The 21,830-nt window shown below is 42.7% G+C and overlaps 1 protein-coding gene and 1 long non-coding RNA gene across 9 annotated transcripts in view; one reads left to right on the top strand and one right to left on the bottom strand.

The window, feature by feature from the left end:
• The window catches only part of LOC118397509 (vasodilator-stimulated phosphoprotein-like), a 34,191-nt gene extending 12,993 nt beyond the window's left edge, over positions 1 to 21,198 (top strand). For 2 of the 8 annotated variants that reach the window (XM_035792358.2, XM_035792357.2), the window contains 13 exons: positions 6,717 to 6,888; positions 8,797 to 8,977; positions 9,149 to 9,215; positions 11,903 to 12,075; positions 12,188 to 12,423; positions 14,647 to 14,771; positions 14,932 to 14,983; positions 15,100 to 15,127; positions 15,236 to 15,281; positions 15,428 to 15,484; positions 19,432 to 19,501; positions 19,608 to 19,665; positions 19,827 to 21,198. In XM_035792358.2, coding sequence (XP_035648251.1) covers positions 6,717 to 6,888; positions 8,797 to 8,977; positions 9,149 to 9,215; positions 11,903 to 12,075; positions 12,188 to 12,423; positions 14,647 to 14,771; positions 14,932 to 14,983; positions 15,100 to 15,127; positions 15,236 to 15,281; positions 15,428 to 15,484; positions 19,432 to 19,501; positions 19,608 to 19,665; positions 19,827 to 19,864 — 1,303 coding nt within the window. In that variant the 3' untranslated portion in view covers positions 19,865 to 21,198. The remainder of the gene's footprint in view (positions 1 to 6,716; positions 6,889 to 8,796; positions 8,978 to 9,148; positions 9,216 to 11,902; positions 12,076 to 12,187; positions 12,424 to 14,646; positions 14,772 to 14,931; positions 14,984 to 15,099; positions 15,128 to 15,235; positions 15,282 to 15,427; positions 15,485 to 19,431; positions 19,502 to 19,607; positions 19,666 to 19,826) is intronic. The other 6 variants (XM_052467765.1, XM_052467764.1, XM_052467763.1 and 3 more) reach the window with 6 other exon arrangements.
• Positions 12,712 to 14,640, bottom strand: LOC118397510 (uncharacterized). Its single transcript, XR_004828429.2, has 2 exons — positions 13,242 to 14,640; positions 12,712 to 13,061 (listed from the first exon to the last, which is right to left on the bottom strand). It is a non-coding gene; the product is annotated as an uncharacterized LOC118397510 (long non-coding RNA).
• Positions 21,199 to 21,830: the final 632 nt, after the last annotated feature.

Below are 21,830 nucleotides of genomic sequence, written 5' to 3'. Positions count from 1 at the left end.
TAAGGCAAGGATGTAATGTGAATTCAAAAGTAGAAATCTACAGTTGAAGTCGGAAGTTGACATGCATCTTATCCAAATACATTTAAACTTAGTTTTTCCACAATTCCTGATATTTAATCCCAGCAAAAAATCCCTATTTTAGGTCAGTTAGGATCACCACTTTATTTTAAGAATGGGAAATATCAGAATCATAGTAGAGAATTATTTATTTCAGATTTTATTTCTTTCATCACATTCCCAGTGGGTCAGAAGTTTACATGCACTCAATTAGTATTTGGTAGCATTGATTGTTTAACTTCGGTCAAATGTTTCGGGTAGCCTTCCACTATCTTCCCACAATAAGTTGGGTGAATTTTGGCCCATTCCTCCTGACAGAGCTGGTGTAACTGAGTCAGGTTTCTAGGCCTCCTTGATTGTACACGATTTTTCAGTTCTGCCCACAAGTTTTTCCATAAGATTGAGGTCAGGGCTTTGTTATGGCCACTCCAATACCTTGACTTTGTTGTCCTTAAGCCATAATGCCACAACATTTGAAGTATTATTTTTTTTTCTCACCTTTATTTAACCAGGTAGACAAGTTGAGAACAAGTTCTCATTTACAATTGCGACCTGGCCAAGATAAAGCAAAGCAGTTCAACACATACAACGACACAGAGTTACACATGGAGTAAAACAAACAGTCAATAATACAGTATAAACAAGTCTATATACAATGTGAGCAAATGAGGTGAGATAAGGGAGGTAAAGGCAAAAAAAGGCTAAGGTGGCAAAGTAAATACAATATAGCAATTAAAACACTGGAATGGTAGATTTGCAATGGAAGAATGTGCAAAGTAGAAATAAAAATAATGGGGTGCAAAGGAGCAAAATAAATAAATCAATTAAATACAGTAGGGGAAGAGGTAGTTGTTTGGGCTAAATTATAGGTGGGCTATGTACAGGTGCAGTAATCTGTGAGCTGCTCTGACAGTTGGTGTTTAAAGCTAGTGAGGGGTATGTATGTATGCTTTGGGTCATTGTCCATTTGGGAGACCCATTTGCGACCAAGCTTTAACTTCCTGAATGATGTCTTGAGATGTTGCTTAAATATATCCATGTAATTTTCCTTCCTCATTATCTATTTTGTGAAGTGCACCAGTCCCTCCTGCAGCAAAGCACCCCCACAACATGATTCTGCCACCTCCGTGCTTCACATTTGGGATGGTGTTCTTCGGCTTGCAAGCCTCCTCCTTTTTCCTCCAAACATAACGATGGTCATTATGGCCAAATGGTTCTATTTTTGTTTCATCAGACCAGCGGACATTTCTCTAAGAAGTACGATCTTTGTCCCCATGTGCAGTTGCAAACCGTAGGCTGTGACTAGGGGGTTGTGTGTGAGCCTTGACATGAGCCAGAGCATCGGGGAGGCCCTCACCATCTGTCATTGTCACCCTGCCAGCACCATGTCACCATGCCTGGCTCTAGTTAGTGGCACTGGTCTGTCAGTGCCACTGCACATAAGCCTACTTGCGTAACACTGCAGTCCTCTCCTATAGATTGGCTTGTATTTCCAGTAGTGTCTACATTTTGTTTAATTTCTCTTATATACCAGGTGCTGTGAAAGTGCCACGGTTTGTATTTGCTGGTACATTTTTCCTAAGAACATGTTGCATTTCCAGTGTTATTTTTCTGTCTGTGGGACTTAATGCAAAGCTGCCCCAGGAACCTGCATGGCAGTCAGCTATCTGTAGGGGCTCTCCCTGTGGTTGGGTGGGAGGAGATGTTGATGTTGTGCAGGTGGAAGGTTCCAGATCCTCCTCTCAGACCCGGAGCACAGCCGAGCTTCCGGTCTTTGTCAGCCTCCATTGTTGTTCCCAAACAATCTTATTTTGGATCAAACCATCTCTCCTTTTGTTATAAAATTTCCAATTTAATGGGTCCTTCCATGAAGTGCCTTTTTGTGTCCCTTTTGGTATTGTAAGTAGAAATTGTGGGCCAATATTGAATTTTAAAAGCCTGTTATATTAAATGAAGTGCATTTTAACATAGACCACATGGTGAAATCAATAAGATTTTAAATATGAATTAAGACTTGCTAAAGTGCCAAAATTCTTAATTTTGACATGTCCCTTTTGTGTATCCTCTCTTTATTTGAACATTTATTTATCTAGGGAAGTCAGTTAAGAACAAATTCTTATTTTCAATGACGGCCTAGCAACAGTGGGTTAACTGCCTTGTTCAGGGGCAGAACGACAGATTTTTACCTTGTCAGCTCAGGGATTCGATCTAGCAACCTTTCGGTTACTAGTCCAACGCTCTAACCACTAGGCCTGTGAGTTCTAGGAAGATTTTAACCCACTTAACACTAACTTTTGACAATCATTGTCAAGCCCTAGTTATTTTGTTGCTTGACAAAGTCATTTCTGAAGATGAAATAAATCATAATCTGATTTAGTGATTAATTTACATCTGTCCCTCGTTTTTAAGGTCAACCCTGTTAATTTTACTGAACTCTAGTTTTAATACGCTGAAATGATTCCTTTTTTAAATATTATTTTCAAAAGAAACATTGTAAATCAAACAAATCATCGTGTAAAAGCTGGTGAGCTGGTTCTATTTATCCAATTTCTGCTGTTTTGTGTTGGAAAACCCAGTGGGTTGATTATAACACGTCAACCCTGTTACTCATAGGGGGCTAGAAATGTTTTAACAATTTGAAACATTTTTATGAAGGTTGCATTCAATTGCCACTCGCTGTTGCAAACAAGTTTCCCCATTCCCCGTCACCAGGGGATTCATGTCTGATTTTAAGATGGACATCGTCAACTCTTACATTCAATTTGGCACTTATTAGAGTCATTTTTTCATTTAACTTCTTGAGATGGGAACATGTTTTTTATGAAATTGAACATGTGCTTTTAATGACATTTCACCTCATTTTAACATTTGATCAAAAGTAAATATATATTTTTTAACCAAATTACGTCTCAAAGGGCACCAAATTGGTGGAATCACCCTACTGCGTTCTTGCTCTTCTACTCCCTCTGTCTCTGTCTGGTCTGTTTTGCCTACTCTTCCTCTCTCTTCCCACACTGTCTTTCACTCTTTCACACACACTAACGTCTGGTAAATGCATCAGTGCATATATTGTCATAATACACATGTCAAGGGAGGGCCTACACTTTGACTATACACCTACAGGTGTATAAATGGCCTGTTGATTGTGATGAAGAGACACCATTCAATATGGTGTATTACCTGTTGCCTCCTCCCTTCATTAAGAGTTTATTGTGATGGCTTGCATCAGTGGGTCCATTGACAGCCATAGTGTGACAGTGGCTGGGTGAGTTTGACCAGAGCAACTGGATGATGGACTGGCTCAACTTTCAAGCTTGTCTTGTTTATGGCAGCATGTGAACTGGCTAATGTTTCTGATTCTTTCTCCCCCTCTGCTCCCTGTCCTGTCTTCTCCACTCCCTCTCTTCCTACTCTTCTGTACTCTACCATACTTGCCCCTGATTCCCTCCTCCATCATTTACCCCTCCCCCAACACATCCCTTAAGTGTTTTTTGCATAATAAGTAATACTAAATAATTACATTGTACAATAACTGATTTTTCAATACCTATCATTGGATATATAATATATATATATGTATATGTATATGTGTGTAATTAATGACAATTACAACAATACTGAATGAACAATGAATAGGTTTTATTTTAACTTGATATAATACAGAAATAAAATCTATTTGGTCTCAAATTAAATTATGAAACATGATCAATTTGGTTTAAATAATGCGAAAACACAGTGTTGGAGACTAAAGTAAAAGTGCAATATGTGCCATGTAAAAAAAGCTAACGTTAAGGTTTCTTGCTCAGAACATGTGAAAGCTGGTGGTTCCTTTTTAACATGAGTCTTCAATATTCCCAGGTAAGAAGTTGTAGTTATTATAGGACTTTCTCTCTATACCATTTGTATTTCCTATACCTTTGACTATTGGATGTTCTTATAGGCACTTTCGTATTGCCATCCTAATCTCGGGAGTTGATAGTCATAAACAAACAGCGCTGTGCATCCCAGCATTGCTAAGAGCTGCTGTTTGAATGAATGCTTACGAGCCTGCTGCTGCCTACCACCGCTCAGTCAGACTGCTCTATCAAATCTTATACGTAATTATAATAAACACACAGAAATACAAGCCTTTGGTCATTAATATAGTCAAATCTGGAAACTATCATTTCGAAAACATAACATTTTATTATTTCAGTGAAATACGGAACCGTTCCGTATTTTATCGAATGGGTGGCAACCCTAAGTCTAAATATAACTTACTTTGCACAACCTTCAATGTTATGTCATAATTATGTAAAAAAATCTGGCAAATTAATTACGGTCTAAATGGCCTTTCAACAGTTCGCAACGAGCCAGGCAGCCCAAATTGCTGCATTTTCCCTGACTCTGCTTGCACTGAACACAAGAGAATTGACACAATTTCCCTAGTTAATATTGCTGCTAACATTAATTTAACTACATATGCAGGTTTTTAAAAAATATACTTGTGTAGATTTTAAGGTATTAATGTACCTAACCATAAACATCATTGCAACAATTGTGCTGTTTTTCGTTAACTTGATTTAACAAAAGCGCATTAAGTAGGCTGTGATTCGATGGTAAATTAACAGGCACCGCATTGATTATATGCAACGCAGAACAAGCTAGTTAACCTAGTAATATCATTACCATGTGTAGTTAGTGGGGCAAAAAAGTATTTAGTCAGCCACCAATTGTGCAAGTTCTCCCACTTAAAAATATGAGGCCTGTAATTTATCATAGGTACACTTCAACTATGACAAACAAAATGAGGGAAAAAATCCCCTGTTCACGATCCCCTTTATCCAACTGATATAGTATCACCTGTTACTCTGCTTCATTTATCAGCTTACAGTGGGTATCATTAAGATGTAGATAATACGTGGAATATATTGTTATACTGCATGTAACTCCCAGGTATTTCAGCAGTACATTGTACACTACCAGTGGTAGAGAAAGTACCCAATCGTCATACTTAAACTTTTTGTTATTGACTCTCTTTTTTATCTCAATACTTTGTTATATACCCTTTGTTGGCAATGGCAGAGGTCAAATGTTTTCTGTAAGTCATCACAAGGTTTTCACACACTGTTGCTGGTATTTTGTCCCATTCCTCCATGCAGATCTCCTCTATAGCAGTGATGTTTTGGGGCTGTTGCTGGGCAACACGGACTTTCAACTCCCTCCAAAGATTTTCTATGGGGTTGAGATCTGGAGACTGGCTAGACCACTCCAGGACCTTGAAATGCTTCTTACGAAGCCACTCCTTCGTTGCCCGGGCGGTGTGTTTGGGATCATTGTCATGCTGAAAGACCCAGCCACTTTTCATCTTCAATGCCCTTGCTGATGGAAGGAGGTTTTCACTCAAAATCTCACGATACATGGCCCCATTCATTCTTTCCTTTACACGGATCAGTCGTCCTGGTCCCTTTGCAGGAAAAACAGCCCCAAAGCATGATGTTTCCACCCCCATGCTTCACAGTAGGTATGGTGTTCTTTGGATGCAACTCAGCATTCTTTGTCCTCCAAACACGATGAGTTGAGTTTTTACCAAAAAGTTATATTTTGGTTTCATCTGACCATATGACATTCTCCCAATCTTCTTCTGGATCATCCAAATGTTCTCTAGCAAACTACAGACGGGCCTGGACATGTACTGTCTTACGCAGGGGGACACGTCTGGCACTGCAGGATTTGAGTCCCTGGCGGCCTAGTGTGTTACTGATGGTAGGCTTTGTTACTTTGGTCCCAGCTCTCTGCAGGTCATTCACTAGGTCCCCCTGTGTGGTTCTTGGATTTTTGCTCACCGTTCTTGGGATCATTTTGACCCCACAGGGTGAGATTTTGCGTGGAGCCCCAGATCGAGGGAGATTATCAGTGGTCTTGTATGTCTTCCATTTCCTAATAATTGCTCCCACAGTTGATTTCTTCAAACCAAGCTGCTTACCTATTGCAGATTCAGTCTTCCCAGCCTGGTGCAGGTCTAAAATTTTGTTTCTGGTGTCCTTTGGCAGCTCTTTGGTCTTGGCCATAGTGGAGTTTGGAGTGTGACTGTTTGAGGTTGTGGACAGGTGTCTTTTATACTGATAACAAGTTCAAACAGGTGCCATTAATACAGGTAACGAGTGGAGGACAGAGGAGTCTCTTAAAGAAGAAGTTACAGGTCTGTGAGAGCCAGAAATCTTGCTTGTTTTAGGTGACCAAATACTTATTTTCCACCATAATTTGCAAATAAATTCATAAAAGATTCTACAATGTGATTTTCTGGATTTTTAAAAATATTTATGTCTGTCATAGTTGAAGTGTACCTATGATGAAAATTACAGGCGTCTCATCTTTTTAAGTGGGAGAACTTGCACAATTGGTGGCTGACTAAATCCCTTTTTGCCCCACTGTAACTAGTGATTATGTAAAGATTGATTTAAAAAAAGAAGAAAAAAGTTTAATGCTAGCTAGCAACTTGCCTTGGCTCCTTGCAGCCACAAGGTCCTTTTGATGCTGCACTCGCGTAACATGTGGTTAGCCTGCCACGCAGTCTCCTCGTGGATATAATCCATAAAGGCAGATTACCGGTTGTTATGAAAACTGTTAGAGGTTGATTAATCGGTCAACCTCTAACAATCTTTCTGTCTCTCCCTTAGTGAGTCCAGCATCTGCCAGGCTCGGGCCACGGTGATGATCTATGATGATGGGAATAAGAAGTGGCTCCCGGCAGGAACTGGGACTCAGAACTTCAGCAGGGTCCAGATCTACCACAACCCCTCTACTAACGCCTTCAGAGTGGTGGGACGCAAGATGCAGACAGATCAACAGGTTGTGTGTGTGTGTGTGTGCGTGCATGTTTCACTGATTGTGTGATGTTGTACATCAACAGTACCAACAAGCCCTGCCAGCTGTACAACTGTGAATCAGCCCTTTTTCCACCTGTGGCCATGCGCAGGGACACGAACACCACTAACTTCCTCAGTAACACAAGCACAGACTCCACACCAGGTTCTCTGTGCTGGGTCAAAGGGCTGTGTTCTGTCTCCTATAGTTCCCCCATAAGGGCCAATAGGCTAATACAGGCCTGGGTGGCATGGAGCACATGGGGCCTATCAATACTAACACCACCTCTACTGTTACAGCTTTAACAATAAAACTAGACAAACGGCACTATATATACTGAACAGAAATATAAACGCAACATGTGAAGTGTTGATTTCATGAGGTGAAATAAAAGATCTCATAAATTATCCATACCCACAAAGCTTATTTCTCTCCAATTTTGTGCACACATTTGTTTATGTCCTTGCTTGTGAGCATTTCTCATTTGCCAAGATTATTCATCCACCTGACAGGTGTGGCATATCAAGAAGCTGATTAAACAGCATGATCATTACACAGGTGCACCTTGTGCTGGGGACAATAGAAGGCCACTCTAAAATGTGCTGTTTTGGTACACTAGACTATGCCACAGTCTAAAGTTTTGAGGGAGTGTGCAATTGGCGTGCTGCCTGCAAAAATGTCCACCAGAGTTCTTGCCAGAGAATTTAATGTTTTTTAGAGAATTTGGCAGTATGTCCAACCGCCCTCACAACCGCAGGCCATGTGTAACCATGCCAGCCCAGGACCTCCACATCTGGCTTCTTAACCTGAGGGATCATCTGAGGTCAGCCATCCAGACAGACGGCTGATTAAACTGAGGAGTATTTCTGTCTGTAATTAAGCCCTTTTGTAGGGAAAAATTGATTGGCTGGGCCTGGCTCCCCAATGGGTGGGCCTATTCCCACCCATGGTTGCACCCCCCGCCCAGTCATGTAAAATCAATAGATTAGGGCCTAATGAATTTATTTAAATTTAATGACTCATTTTATGAACTGTAACTCAGTAAAATCGTTGCATTTATGTTCATTAATAGATACAGTATCTCACCACCCCATCCCTCTCTCCATATCATCCTCTCATTAAACATCCAGTCGCCTGAGTGTTCCCCCTAGACGTATGTTTCCTGAGAGGTGGTTGGCCAGCTCAACCACTTCCTGTGACAATTTAAGGATGCCTTCCCCATCTCTCATTACTGTCGCCTCTGTTTGCGTCTCTCCCCTCCCTCCCGCCCCTTTGTTCTCTTGCTCTCTCTCTCTTTCTGAGTATCTCTGTCCCTTCTCTCTGCGTCTCTCTCTCCCTGACTCTTTTGGCGCGGGGAGTTAAGGCGCTCGCTCCTCCGCTCTGTGGAATTCAGGGGTTGTAAAACAGAAATGATGCATCAGCACATTCAGACTGAGTCACTCAAACCCAGAGCACCGTGACATGTATTGAATCACCAGGCTGGTGCCACCTGCTGGACGGATATAAACCTAGGGTACATTTCTCTTGTCCAAACTGGCTTCCTCTCCTTGATCTGAAAGCACAAGCTGAGTGCAATATTGGGAAAGCTTTCAATTAGGGAAGATTAGACTGAGATGCACCCTAAACACGAACACTTAGAGCAGGGCGATATATCATCTAATGGATTCACATACCGGTATGGATTTTTATCACTGAGTGTCAGTATTAAGGTCTAGTATTGCCATAACCAATGTAGTTCCTTCCATACAACATGAGTAAAGACTGTTCTCTTATCTAAAATCCCCATTTCAACTATACGGAGCCCCACCTTGTTTTTTGATAAAGAAGTGGTATCCATGATATGCCAATGTTGGGAGTGTCATGTCTTGACTCTGACCCCCTTCTCTCTCTAAGGTGGTGATTAACTGTCCGATTGTGAAAGGCCTGAAGTACAATGAGGCCACGCCCAACTTCCACCAGTGGCGGGATGCACGGCAGGTGTGGGGGCTCAACTTCGGCAGTAAGGAGGATGCTGCCCTCTTCGCCAACGGAATCGCCCACGCACTGGAAGTGCTCAGTTCCCTGTCAGACGCAGGTACTATTAGAATGGATCGTACATGCAGCCTCAACATGCTTTGCAATTACCTAAAGGGACAGCACTGTCTGAGAAGGAATTGCGAGAGATGCATGTGTAGAAACATGAGCATGACTTGCATCTCACAGCTTTCTTCCTAAGTCATACTCTCTCTCCCTTCTCTTTCTCCAGGTTACGCTACCCTCCCGCGCCCAGTGTCAAATGGACCCTCCCCAGAGGAACTGGAACAGCAGAGGAGGTACCAAGTGTGGGATATCTGGGGTGGGAGGGGGAGTACAGTACACTTGCCTTTACTTCCAGATTGAGTTGTAATTAAGGGTCAATACAAGTATCATGACAAAATATCTTCATATGACCAGAGTCCCACTGATCTGGTTTTACATAACCACACATGCACACTGACTCAAAGGATTTGTCAGCATTAGCCTTCCGCTGCTTAGCCTTCAGCTAGCCTCTTGAGGATGGAGTCTGTAAAGCGAAAGAAGGTCAACTCTTTGACGTCAAAATCTATCCTTTCCCACCAACTCCTCTCCCTGAGGACCCAACACTCGCCAAGGATACGCCCAGCTTTTACCCCTCATCTCATTTAGTCTAATGGGCAATATATAACACACTGGGGAGGCTCTGGGATAGGCTGGCGAGATTGTCCATCATATGGTGGTAGTAATGGTCACAGATATGATTGTCAAGATGGTACCGACTGTAAGGGGCGACATCTTACGAGCTCCAACTCCTTTGCTATATAGTGACTTTTATCGTGTTCATCTTTTTGAAATGTTCAATTGCTGGAAATGAGCTGTTTCAGACAACTGTGTGATCGATCACGCTCTCCATAGCCGATGTGAGCCAGACCTTTTTAAACAGGTCAACATTCACAAGTCCGCTGGGCCAGGCGGATTACCAGAACGTGTACTCCGAGCATGCGCTGACCAACTGGCAAGTGTCTTCACTGACATTTTCAACCTCTCCCTGTCGGAGTCTGAAATACCAACATATTTCAAGCAGACCACCATAGTCCCTGTGCCCAAGAACACTAAGGGAACCTGCTTAAATGACTACCGATCCGTAGCACTCACGTCTGTAGCCATGAAATGCTTTGAAAGGCTGGTCATGGCTCACATCAACAACATTATCCCGGAAACCCACTCCAATTTGCATACTGCACCAACAGATCCACAGATGATGCAATCTCTATTGCACTCCACACTGACCTTTCCCACCTGGACAAAAGGAACACCTATGTGAGAATGCTATTCATTGACTACAGCTCAGCGTTCAACACCATATTGCCCTCAAATCTCATTACTAAGCTAAGGACCCAGGGACTAAACGCCTCCCCCTGCAACTGGATCCTTAACTTCCTGACGGGCCACCCCCAGGTGGTAAGGGTAGGTAACAACACATCCGCCATGCTGCTCCTCAACACAGGGGCCCCTAAGGGATGTGTGCTCAGTTCCCTCCTGTACTCCCTGTTTACTCATGACTACACGGCCAGGCACAACTCCAACGCCATCATTAAGTTTGCAGATGACACAGGTGGTAGGCCTGATCACAGACAACGATGAGAGGCCTGACTGTGTGGTGCAAGGACAACAACCTCTCCCTCAACATGATCAAGACAAAGGGGATGATTGTGGACAATAGGAAAAGGAGGACCGAGCACGCCCCCATTCTCATCGACAGGGCTGTAGTGGAGCAGGTTGAGAGCTTCAAGTTCCATGGCGTCCACATCACTAACAAGCACACAAAGACAGTCGTGAAGAGGGCACAACAAAACCTATTCCCCCGCAGGAGACTAAAAAGATTGGGCATGGGTCCTCAGATCCTCAAAAGGTTTTACAGCTGCACCATCAAGAGCATCCTGACGGGTTGCATCACTGCCTGGTATGGCAACTGTTCGGCCTCTGACCACAAGGCATTACAGAGGGTAGTGCGTACGGCCCAGTACATCACTGGGGCCGAACTCCCTGGCATCCAGGACCTCTATATCAGGCAGTGTCAGAGGAAGGCCCAGACTGTTCACTCTGCCACCGTCCGGCAAACAGTACCGGAACATCAGCTGTCATACACTACATACGTGCACACACACACATACCGACACAGCACGCACACACTTTTACACTCATTTGCTGCTGCTACTCTGTTCTTTATTTTACTCTTATTATATATCCTGATGCCTAGTCACTTTACCCTGCTTGTACATACAGTATCTACCTCAAGTAGCTCGGCTCATTTTATTTGGTACTGGTACTCCCTGTATGTAGCTCCATTCTTGTGTATTTCATTCCTTTTGTTACTATTTTATTTTTAAACTCTTCATCATTGGGAAGTGCTCGTAAGCAAATGTTTCACAGTAAAGTCTACACCAGCCTTAAGTCAACCAAGAGTGCTTTCAATGTGTGTGTGTGTGTGTGTGTGTGTGGCAGCTGCAGGTCCTGTGGGTGACAGATGTGCTGGGGTAGGGGACCTGGATTGACACCGGATTAGGGCTTCTTGGCCAATTGTGTACTTTCATTTCAGTGCTGGACTAATCAGGAGCTCCTTCACCAACCCAGCATAGCCGCATATTCAGCACAAGTTAATAACAGATATGCTTTTCAGTCTAACGCTGCTCCAGAGCCATTTGTCACAATTAGACAGTGCCCACAAGGATTGTTTGAACATGGTTGTTGCTTTAATTAAATAACTGCTGGTACACTTGCCATGTCATTAGTGTGGAAAGATGAAAACCAAAATGTAATTTCTCTGCCAGGTCACCTCTGGCTTGAGACCTCCTTTTCAGGGAGGATGTGGTGCCTTCCCATTCATCCCTTCACCAGATACATTGTTATACATATTATTTGTGCCTCTTAATCTATTGACTGTTTGGGTGTGTTTAGTTTGTTTGTTTGTCAGTGTTAATCCCCATGAGTTTTATCCCTGTAGGCTGGAGCAGCAGAGGCTGGAGCAGCAGAGGCTGGAGCAGCAGAGGCTGGAGCAGCAGAGGCTGGAGCAGCAGAGGCTGGAGCAGCAGAGGCTGGAGCAGCAGAGGCTGGAGCAGCAGGAGACAGAGCGTCAGGAGAGAGAGAGGCAGGAGAGAGAGAGACAAGCTGCAGCAGGTCAGAGGTCACACTGACTGCAATACAATTATCCTATTTGAACACACCTTTTTGTTTTACCCATTCCCTGAACGTAGTACACTGACTGTCTTAATTTGTATTTTATTTTTAGTGCCCGCTGCATCGTTGGCTCCCCCAGCACCTCCGGGCCCTCCTCCACCCCCCGGCCCCCCTCCATCTGGGCCCCCTCCACCCCCGGGACCTCCTCCCCCAGGACCCCTGGCCACAGGATCAGGACCCCCGCCCGCCCCACCACTGCCCTCCCCGGGAGGAGATGGGGGTCTAGGGGGTGGTGCAGGGGGCCTGGCGGCAGCCTTAGCCGGGGCCAAGCTCCGCAGAGTGGCCAAGGTGAGAGAGAGAAAGTGGCATCAGGATTAGAATTAGCATAACGATAGTTTTGTATCTATCTCCACATTTATGCAACCACCATTCATTTCTGATTTGGATTTCAATGCCATTCATTTTGAATGCCGAGCCTCTGTTTTGCAATGCTAGCAAGAGCTCAAGTGTTGTGTCGATACTGATACTCTAACACAGGGGTCCCCAAACTTTTTCCTGTGAGGGCCACATAACTTTTCCCTTCTCTGATGGGGGGCCGGTGTCAGTTTGTAACAGAAAAAGTGTGACGATCGTAGGGGAGCTTAAAAAATGTATTGTTTTCCAGAAAGCCACACATAACCAAATAACCCTTTCCAGGTTCTTTACAGAAAAAAAGTCAGGAAACAAATAATAACACTAATGAAATAAATAATAACTAAATAACCCTCTCTGGGTTCTTCATAGAAAAAAAAGCCATGGAACATTAACTTTCTGTCGTGCCATGCACAATCTTAACAGATAAAAGTTCAGCTCAGTTGTCAGAGCAGAATCTCTCTGACACATATGAGCAGTCTCTTAAAGTTCTTGTGTTCCTTCCTTATAATCCTTTTGTAGGTTCCAGTAGGCTTGTAGACACCTCTGTTTGCAGCTCTCTCTCATCAACTTCCCTGTGAAAACCACAAAAGAAGCAGGTTGAGAAACTGAACTAAGTGATACAGCACCTACACAGCACAATACATTTCACTACCAGTATGGTTGTAAAGATGGATTTTATCCCAGTAGATTTTATTATGATTATATTTGTTTATGCTCAGAATGACTCATTCAAGTCAGAAAAGTGAGCTTACCTCTATGTATGTTCATCAGTGTGAACTGTGGGCCTGCATCTGGCTGGTGAGAAGTTGAATATCAGGTTCCATTCTAGTTACAGCCAGTCTCAAGCACTGATGCAAATGTTCATCTGTCAATCTTGATCTCATCGGGGTTTTCAGCAGTTTCATGCAAGAAAAGGTTTTCTCGCAGATATACGTGCTGCCAAAAACTGTGGACATTTTCATTGCGTGTTTTTTGATGTTTGGATATGTGTCGTTTGGGAGGGCGGCATAGAAGTCAATGAGACTGTTGGGCTTGAATGCGTCTTTCAGAACATCACAGTTCTGTAACTCAGCCAACTCAAACTGATATGAAGGCTGGGCTTCATCAATGTCGGCAACAAAGGGGTTCTGAAAAAGACGGATTTCTTTTGCATGAACATGTAGTTCACTGAATCGCACACCGAACTCCGCCTTCAGCATTTCCAGTGCTTCCACGCACTTTTCAGCTGGGAACGGGACCGCTGGGTTCTCTGTGTCGACAGGTTTTGGGTAGCAGGAAGATGGACGAAGTTGCGCTTTTTCACTTGTTCCAAAAGCAGCGCTAATTTCACCTCAAATGCTTTTATGTGTGAATACATGTCGCAAATGAGTTTCCCCTCGCCTTGTAGCTGCAAGTTAAGGCTGTTAAGTATTTCTGTCACGTCTGTTAAAAATGCGAGGTGCCATTTCCATTCTGGGTCGATCAGCTCTGGGACCGTTTTGTTTTGATTTCTTCAACGCGTCTGGTGATTGTACTCGCCGACAGACTTACGACATTAAATGCATCTTTCTTCTCGGGACACACCACCTCCGCGACAGCATCCATACATTTCTTAACAAACTCTCCGTCAGTGAAAGGCTTACCGCTTCTTGCTATCAGTTTAGCAACCCGAAAGCTGGCCCGAACGGATGCCTGGTTCAGCTGAGCTTGGCGTACAAATGTATTCTGCTGAGATAGTAGTCCACTTTTTAGCTTTGAGAGTTTGTCTGCTCGTATTTGGCCTTGCAAGCTATCGTACTTGTCTTTGTGACGGGATTCATAGTGTCGGCGAAGATTGTATTCTTTGAATACCGCCACCGTCTCTTGACAGATGAGACAAACAGCCTTTTCTTTGCATTGAACAAAAAAATAATCGTTTGTCCACTGCAGGTTAAATACCCTGCATTCTGAATCAAATTTTCTCTTACCTAACCTTTTCGCCATTATTCCGTTCTCTCTTTGACAGGGCCGGGCCTAGGATTTTTTTTCTGGAGGCCAAATAGGAAAAAAATTCGATAGCGTCTCTGGTATTGTTCAGAGGGCCGGGCCAAATGTGCTGACGGGCCGTATCCGGCCCGCGGGCCGTAGTTTGGTGACCACTGCTCTAACATCTCCTGTGTCTTCTACCGCCCTCTGTAGGAGGATAGTGGTGCTGCTGCAGCACCGGCTGCCAAGCCTGATCAAAGTCGCACCAGTGCCTCCATCGGTGGTGGTGGTGGTGGAGGAGGCTTGATGGGTGAGATGGCATCCATCTTGGCACGGAGGTAGGTGGCACTGAAGAGCGCACTCCTATAAATGAACAGATCCATACGCCTCATTCTATAGCGCTGTGTATGCCCCTCTATGGAGCTGATCTAGCTTGGTGAATCTTTAAGTGTTGTCTCAAACTCTTACTCTCCTTTTATGTCTGTCTGTCTTGTTCAGGAAAAAAATGGCAGACGGTGGGGCTAAGCCACCTGCTAAAATGGCAGATAATGTAAGTATTTGTTAGTTTATTGGCCAACTATGTTGTGAATACAGATTTGAAAGGTGTCCATGTAGTCAGAAAACACACACGTTTTGCTTGTCTAACTGTTTCTTTTCTCTCTACAGGAATACTCAGAGTCCCAAGGCCAAAGTGGTGAGAACCGTCTGTGTGTCAGTCTGTTTTGCTTGTATCTGGAAGACAAATTTGCTTAATATTAGACTTTTATACAGTTTTGATTTAAAATATGCCTCTGCTTTTTAGACACTCTTGGACGAAGACCGTGGGAGAAATCAGCCACTATGCCAAGGTAAGGTTTCAGCTTCCTATGCTCTCAGTGTCTGTAGTAAGAGCAGCCTGTGTGGACGCATGTCAATCTCAGAATTCAAAGAGGTGTGTGTGTGTGTGTGTGTTGATTGTGTCCTTTTCTAAGAGCAGTGTGTGTCTCACAAACAGGAATCACTCCATCTCCAAGAGCATGGACTCCACCTCTCCCTTGTCCCAAGGTCCCAGGTACAAAGTCCCTCCCCTGACAAGACAACAGGACTGACGCTTTGCTGCTCTTCCTAACATACCGTCCCACCTCCCTTCCATCTGTCAGGTCAACAGGGGCACAGCTTCAAAGAGTGGTGCTGGGCCATTGTTCTGTTGACAGCACCACCTAGTGGACTGCAGAACGCTGTGACTTCTGACAGCTTTTATCATCTCTGCTCAAAAAGCTGCAGGATTCCATTCTATGTGAATTAATATTTTTTAAATTTGTATTTATTTATTTGTACCAAAGAAAACAAGTAATGGACAACAATACCGATTTGTTAAAAAATATATTTTTTAAATGTTGTGGAGGTGTGGTTGGAAGCCCAAGGGCTTCTATTAAAACAACACCACAAAAAAAACTAAATCCAATACATGAGTACAAAAACGTTTGTTAAAACAGATAACAAAACCTACTAATTCTAAATGAATTGATCAGTAATCACACAAACCATTTTAGTATGAGAGTTAGGCTATATGGAGGGGATTGCTGACCCCCAGTTATCGCTTAAGGTTATTGCCAAAACAGAATCCCTCAATGTGAAGATAAGCATTTCAGAGTATGTTACCTCTATTTGATAGATAATTGACTATGTGAGAGAGATTTCAGAATTTACCTGGAAGAATCCATTGACGGGTTTAGGTAAACTGTCTCGGGAGGTATGAATATTTGTCGATGAAAGTGCACAATTGGTGTACGTTAATGTCATAAATAGACACGATATTGGTACAGATGGAGCAAGGTAATTAGAGGAGGTAGCTTGTCTTGAGTAATTTGTGTAGGTAGGAGGCATGTGTACTGGCCCAGACAATATTACAGTAAATGAGATAAGGGTAAATTTAAACTATAGTATAGAGTTAGGAAGCAAGCCTGATGACCCAAACCACTAATCTTTCTGATGATACCAACAGATTTCATCACTTTGCTGCAGACAAATTTAATATGATCTTTCCAGTATAACTTTTCATCAATTACAACTCCAAGGAATCTAGTAGATGTGACCTCCATTTCATTCCTACCAATTGAGATTTTGGCTCTTTATAAATAAATAAAATGTTTTTACAATATTTCTTATTGTAAAGAAAATGGGAAGTACGGTAGAGGACACAGCAGCACGGTCATTGATATAGATTAGGAATAACAAAGGTCCAATTATCGATATCTTGACCCTGGTAGATGCACAGCCATTTGAATAAACACATTGTTCTCTACCATAAACATAACTATATAACCAATTATACACTACTGTTCAAGTTTGGGGTCACTTAGAAATGTCCTTGTTTTTTAAAGAAAAGCACTTTTTTTTTTTGTCCATTTAAAATAACATCAAATTGATCAGTAAATTCAGTGTATACATTGTTAATATTGTAAATGACGATTGTAGCTGGAAACGGCTTTAAATAATGTTTTTACGGAATATCCACATAGGCGTACAGAGACCCATTTATCAGCAACCATCACCCCTGTGTTCCAATGGCATGTTGTGTTAGCTAATCTAAGTTTATCATTTTAAAAGACTAAATGATCATTAGAAAACCCTTTTGCAATTATGTTAGCACAGTTGAAAACTGACCTTTAGACTAGAGTATCTGGAGCTTCAACATTTGGGTTCGATTACAGGCTCGAAATGGCTAGAAACAAATAACTAACTTCTGACACTCGTCAGTCTATTCTTGTTCTGAGAAATGAAGGCTATTCCATGCAAGAAATTGCAAAGAAACTGAAGATCTCGTACAACGCTGTGTACTACTCCATTCACAGAACAGCACAAACTGGCGCTAAGCAGAATAGAAAGAGTATTGGGAGGCCCCGGTGCACAACTGAGCAAGAGGACAAGTACATTAGTGTCTAGTTTGAGAAACAGATTCCTCACAAGTGCTCAACTGGCAGCTTCATTAAGTAGTACCCGCAAAACACCAGTCTCAGCGTCAACAGTGAAGAGGCGACTCCGGGATGCTGGCCTTCTAGAGGTCCTCTGACCAGTATCTGTTCTTTTGCCCATCTTAATCTTTGGCCAATCTGAGATCTGGATTTTTCTTTGCAACTCTGCCTAGAAGACCAGCATCCCGGAGTCGCCTCTTCACTGTTGACATTAATTTGATGTTATTTTAATGGACAAAAAAATAGGGTTTTCTTTCAAAAACAAGGACATTTCTAAGTGACCCCAAACTGTTTAAAGTATTCAGACCCTTTACCTAGTACTTTGAAGCATCTTTGGCAGCGATTACAGCCTCAAGTCTTCTTGGGTATGACACTACAAGCTTGGCCTACCTGTATTTGGGGAGTTTCTCCTGTTCTTCTCTGCATATCCTCTCAAGCTCTGAGGTTGGATTGAGAATGTTGCTGCACAGCTTTTTTTCAGCTCTTTCCAGAGATGTTCGATCGAGTTCAAGTCTGGGCTCAGGCTGGGCCACTCAAGGACACTCAGACTTGTCCCGAAGCCATTCCTGCGTTGTCTTGACTCTGTGCTTTGGGTCGTTGTCCATTTGGCAGGTGCACCTTCTCATCCATCGGAGGTCCTGAGCACTCTGGAGAAGGTTTTCATCAAGTATCTCTCTACTTTGCTCTGTTAATCCTTTCTTCTCCTGAATAGTCTCCCAGTCCCTGCTGCTGAAAATCATCCCCACAGCATGATGCTGTCACCACCATGCTTCACTGTTGGGAATGTGCCAGGTTTCCTCCAGATGTGACACTTGGCATTCAGACCAAAGAATTCTATTTTGGTTTCATCAGACCAGAGAATCTTGTTTCTCATGGTCTGAGAATCCTTTCGGTGACTTTTGGCAACTCCATGCAGGCTGTCATGTTCCTTTTTACAGAGGAGTGGCTTCTGTCTGGTAACTCTACCGTAAAGGTGAAGTGCTGCAGAGATGGTTTTCCTTCTGGAAGGTTCACAGAGGAACTCTGGAGCTCTGTCAGTGACCATCGGATTCTTGGACACATCCCTGACCAAGGCCCTTCTCCCCTGTTTGTTCAGTTTGGCTGGGCACCCAGCTCTGGGAAGAGTCATGGTGGTTCCAAACTTATTCCACTTAGGAATGATGGAGGCCACTGTGTTCTTGGGGACCTTCAATGCTGCAGAAATGTTTTGGCTACCCTTTCCCAGATCTGTGCCTCGACACAATCCTGACTCGGCTCTACAGACAATTCCTTCTACCTCATTGCTTTGTTTTTGCCCTGACATGCACTGTCAACTGTGGGACCTTATATAGACAAGTATGTGCCTTTCCAAATCATGTCCAATCAATTGAATTTACCACTGGTTTACTCTAAGTTGAAGAAACATCTCAAGGGATGATCAATGGAAACAGGATTCACCTGAGCTCAATTTCTAGTCTCATAGCAAAGGGTCTGAATACTTATGTAAATAAGATATTTCTGTTCTAAATCCCTGTTTTCACTTTGTCATTATGGGGTATTGTGTGTAGATTGCCGAGGATTTTTATTTATTTAATTTTAGAATAAGGTTGTAACGTAACAAAATGTGGAAAAAGTCAAGGGGTCTGAATCCTTTCCGATTACACTGTAGATGCCTTTTTCTTATTCAACAGTTGAGGGATGATTTTCCAAGTTTACTTTATATTATTTAAGGATTCTTGGAATTTGATATCCCTTGATGTAGTATAGAATGGAATATTGTGTGTTTGGCCTGTTTATTTCTGGACATTTGGTGTTGTGGTCAACAGTCAAATGTCATTGAAACTTTGAAAGCCATCCTTAGGTTGTCTGTTTTTCACAGAATGTGTTTTTGTATGTGTGGTGCTTCCTGAGGCTTCTTTGGTGGTGCTATGGTGATTGGTTGGATTGACAGCGTAGGTTATCACAGTGATGAGACTATGCTCGATCTTAATCAGTCCCTCCCTTTCTCTTTCTGCCTCCCCTACCCACTCGCTTTCTTTCCCCCCCATTGCCACACCTCATCCAGGGTGAAGCAAGCAGGTGTTAATAATGATGCTGGAGGTGGTGAAGAGACCGATATTGAGAGGATTAAACAGGTAAATATTATTTTCTGCTGCACCTCTAATGCCAGGACTAGTAAAGACATAATCATATACAATACTAATACTGTAAATGATAGAATGTTTTGATTGCTTCTTGCAGGAGATTCTTGATGAGATGCGGAAGGAGTTACAAAAAGTCAAGGAGGAGATAATCGAAGGTGAGACTGCAGATATTTGTTTTGGGCCACAACCATGTTTCACACAGACTTTTCCAATGACATTAGTATAAAATTCCAAATTAAGTGAGGGAGAAAATAGCAAAGGCACTACTTATTTTGGCAGATGTTGTATTGATTGTTCCTTCTCTCCTGTTCCACAGCCTTTATTGAGGAGCTACAGAAGAGGGGCTCCACATAGTTCTGCTAGTGTGGCGGGAGGAACGGAGGGATAGAATGGATAGAGGAGGTTATGGCCCTGTGTGGACCTCTCCCCCATCACCCCCTCCAGTGTACCCCAGGGATGTTTCTTCCTCACATACCTACATAAATGCATTTTAATTGTACCTTAACCCAGGGAACCGATTTTTAACAACCACATCCAAACAAAGGACTAGATCACCTGCTGCGTTGATACCAGCTCTCCTCGCTCATCCCTCCTTGTCTCAACTTTTCCTTCATTTCATGACAACCACTGCAGAGCACATAATCACGGCTGTTGTTGCTCTTACTCCTTGTCATGTACAGTTGTATTTCCCCCCCCCCACATGTATCTGTCCCATAGAAATCGTGCTCCTATTAACTCCCTTCGTCAGACAGACCATTGTATTTACTGGGCTATTCAGTAATCAGGGAAGATCATATCATTCATTCTTGTTACTGTAATGGCAGAGTGGATGGTTGGCACAACCTGGCACAACTTCAACCTCATACGGCCTTCAAATAAAAACTTTTAGATAGGCCTAGCTTTCAAGGGTTATGTTGTCTTGGCCTATTTTGAGAATGTGGGAGGACCCTACCAGATTGTTCATGGACCCTGTGGTTGATGGCTTTCATCCACAGCACACACTGCTCCCTGCAGGCCTGGTGCACAATGGCGAGAGCTTATACTGCCTTGAAGCAAAGTCTACCGCTCCCAAGTGGACTGTTCTGTCAATGGCCAAAATAGAGAGACTACGCAAACTTCAATTCTACAGACTTGGAGAAGTCAGAGGAGACGCAAAGGGAATGTGATGGACGACTGCCCGGAGTGCTGTGAGAGAGGAGACTGCTGTGGTTCTGTGCTATGGAGGGAATCCTTGTTCTTTCTGCAATGTACTTGGCCTAGAGAAAGTGAATTTTGTGTGCCACTCTCTGTGCCACACACTCATCTTTACCTTCTGCTCAAAACAAGACACTAATTATTGGCCAATGCAGTTGTCCTAAACTGTACTGTTTTCATTTTTAGGTATGTTTTCTAACTACATTGAAATATTTTTTTAAAATCCTTAACTATGTCAATTGGCCATGACCAACTGCCTTGGAGAATAGATATTTGTTTTGAGGGAAAATATTAGCAAACCTGAATTGCTGTTTCTATTTTAATTTGAGGTGAATGGGAATTGTTTTGATTGTTTTCTTTTTAAGATAATATTTTGGGTTACTGTTTTTTTCCTAATAGAGTTTAAGCTTTTTACACTGAAATACAAATAAAACATTGTAGAGACACTGGATTAGAGATGCCTTTTATAGTCAAATACACTTCTTGTAACGCGAGTCTTGGGTTTTACCTTTTGTTGGTCTTTCCATTGAAATGCATTTCCATCCTTTTCAAGCCTTTAATATTTTCAGGATATTCTGGCTGTCAAGGCATTGAATTGAACTACGATGTTGTGCATGTATTCAATACAGCTCAAGTGCATTTATGAACATTTTAAATAGCAAAGAATGAAAAGTATTTAGATATTTTCAATATGACACAGCATAGGGGTGGGGGATATAGGAATGTTTTTCTAGTTTTGTTCCTTCCAGAGTGAGGGATCAAATGTTTTTCTCTATTAAAGTGTGCTTGGGGACCCAAAAAAAGGTTGTGTCAGGGTTAGATCTATGGTTAGAGTAGGATCCCATTTATGATCAACTGTTCCAATGATTCCGACAGGACATACATGAGACCTTATGCATGCTACAGGACAGTAGCATGCATGATAGAACAGAACCTATGAGTTTAGAATTCATTTCATGACATAAAACGAGTCACTCTAGAGCTGAGACCTTGTAACAGACACGATATTTAAACATATGAACATGAAAATCCTACACTGTATGAACAACATGCAGAGAGGACATATCCACTTTTAAAGTGCTATGATGAAGCGTGAATTATCCGGAACTGACGTAAAAGGGCGAAT

The sequence above is a fragment of the Oncorhynchus keta genome, chromosome 18 (genome assembly GCF_023373465.1).
Source record: "Oncorhynchus keta strain PuntledgeMale-10-30-2019 chromosome 18, Oket_V2, whole genome shotgun sequence".
NCBI lineage: Eukaryota > Metazoa > Chordata > Actinopteri > Salmoniformes > Salmonidae > Oncorhynchus > Oncorhynchus keta.
The sequence above is the reverse complement of the archived record's forward strand: the minus strand, read 5'-3'. Positions and strand labels throughout refer to the sequence as shown.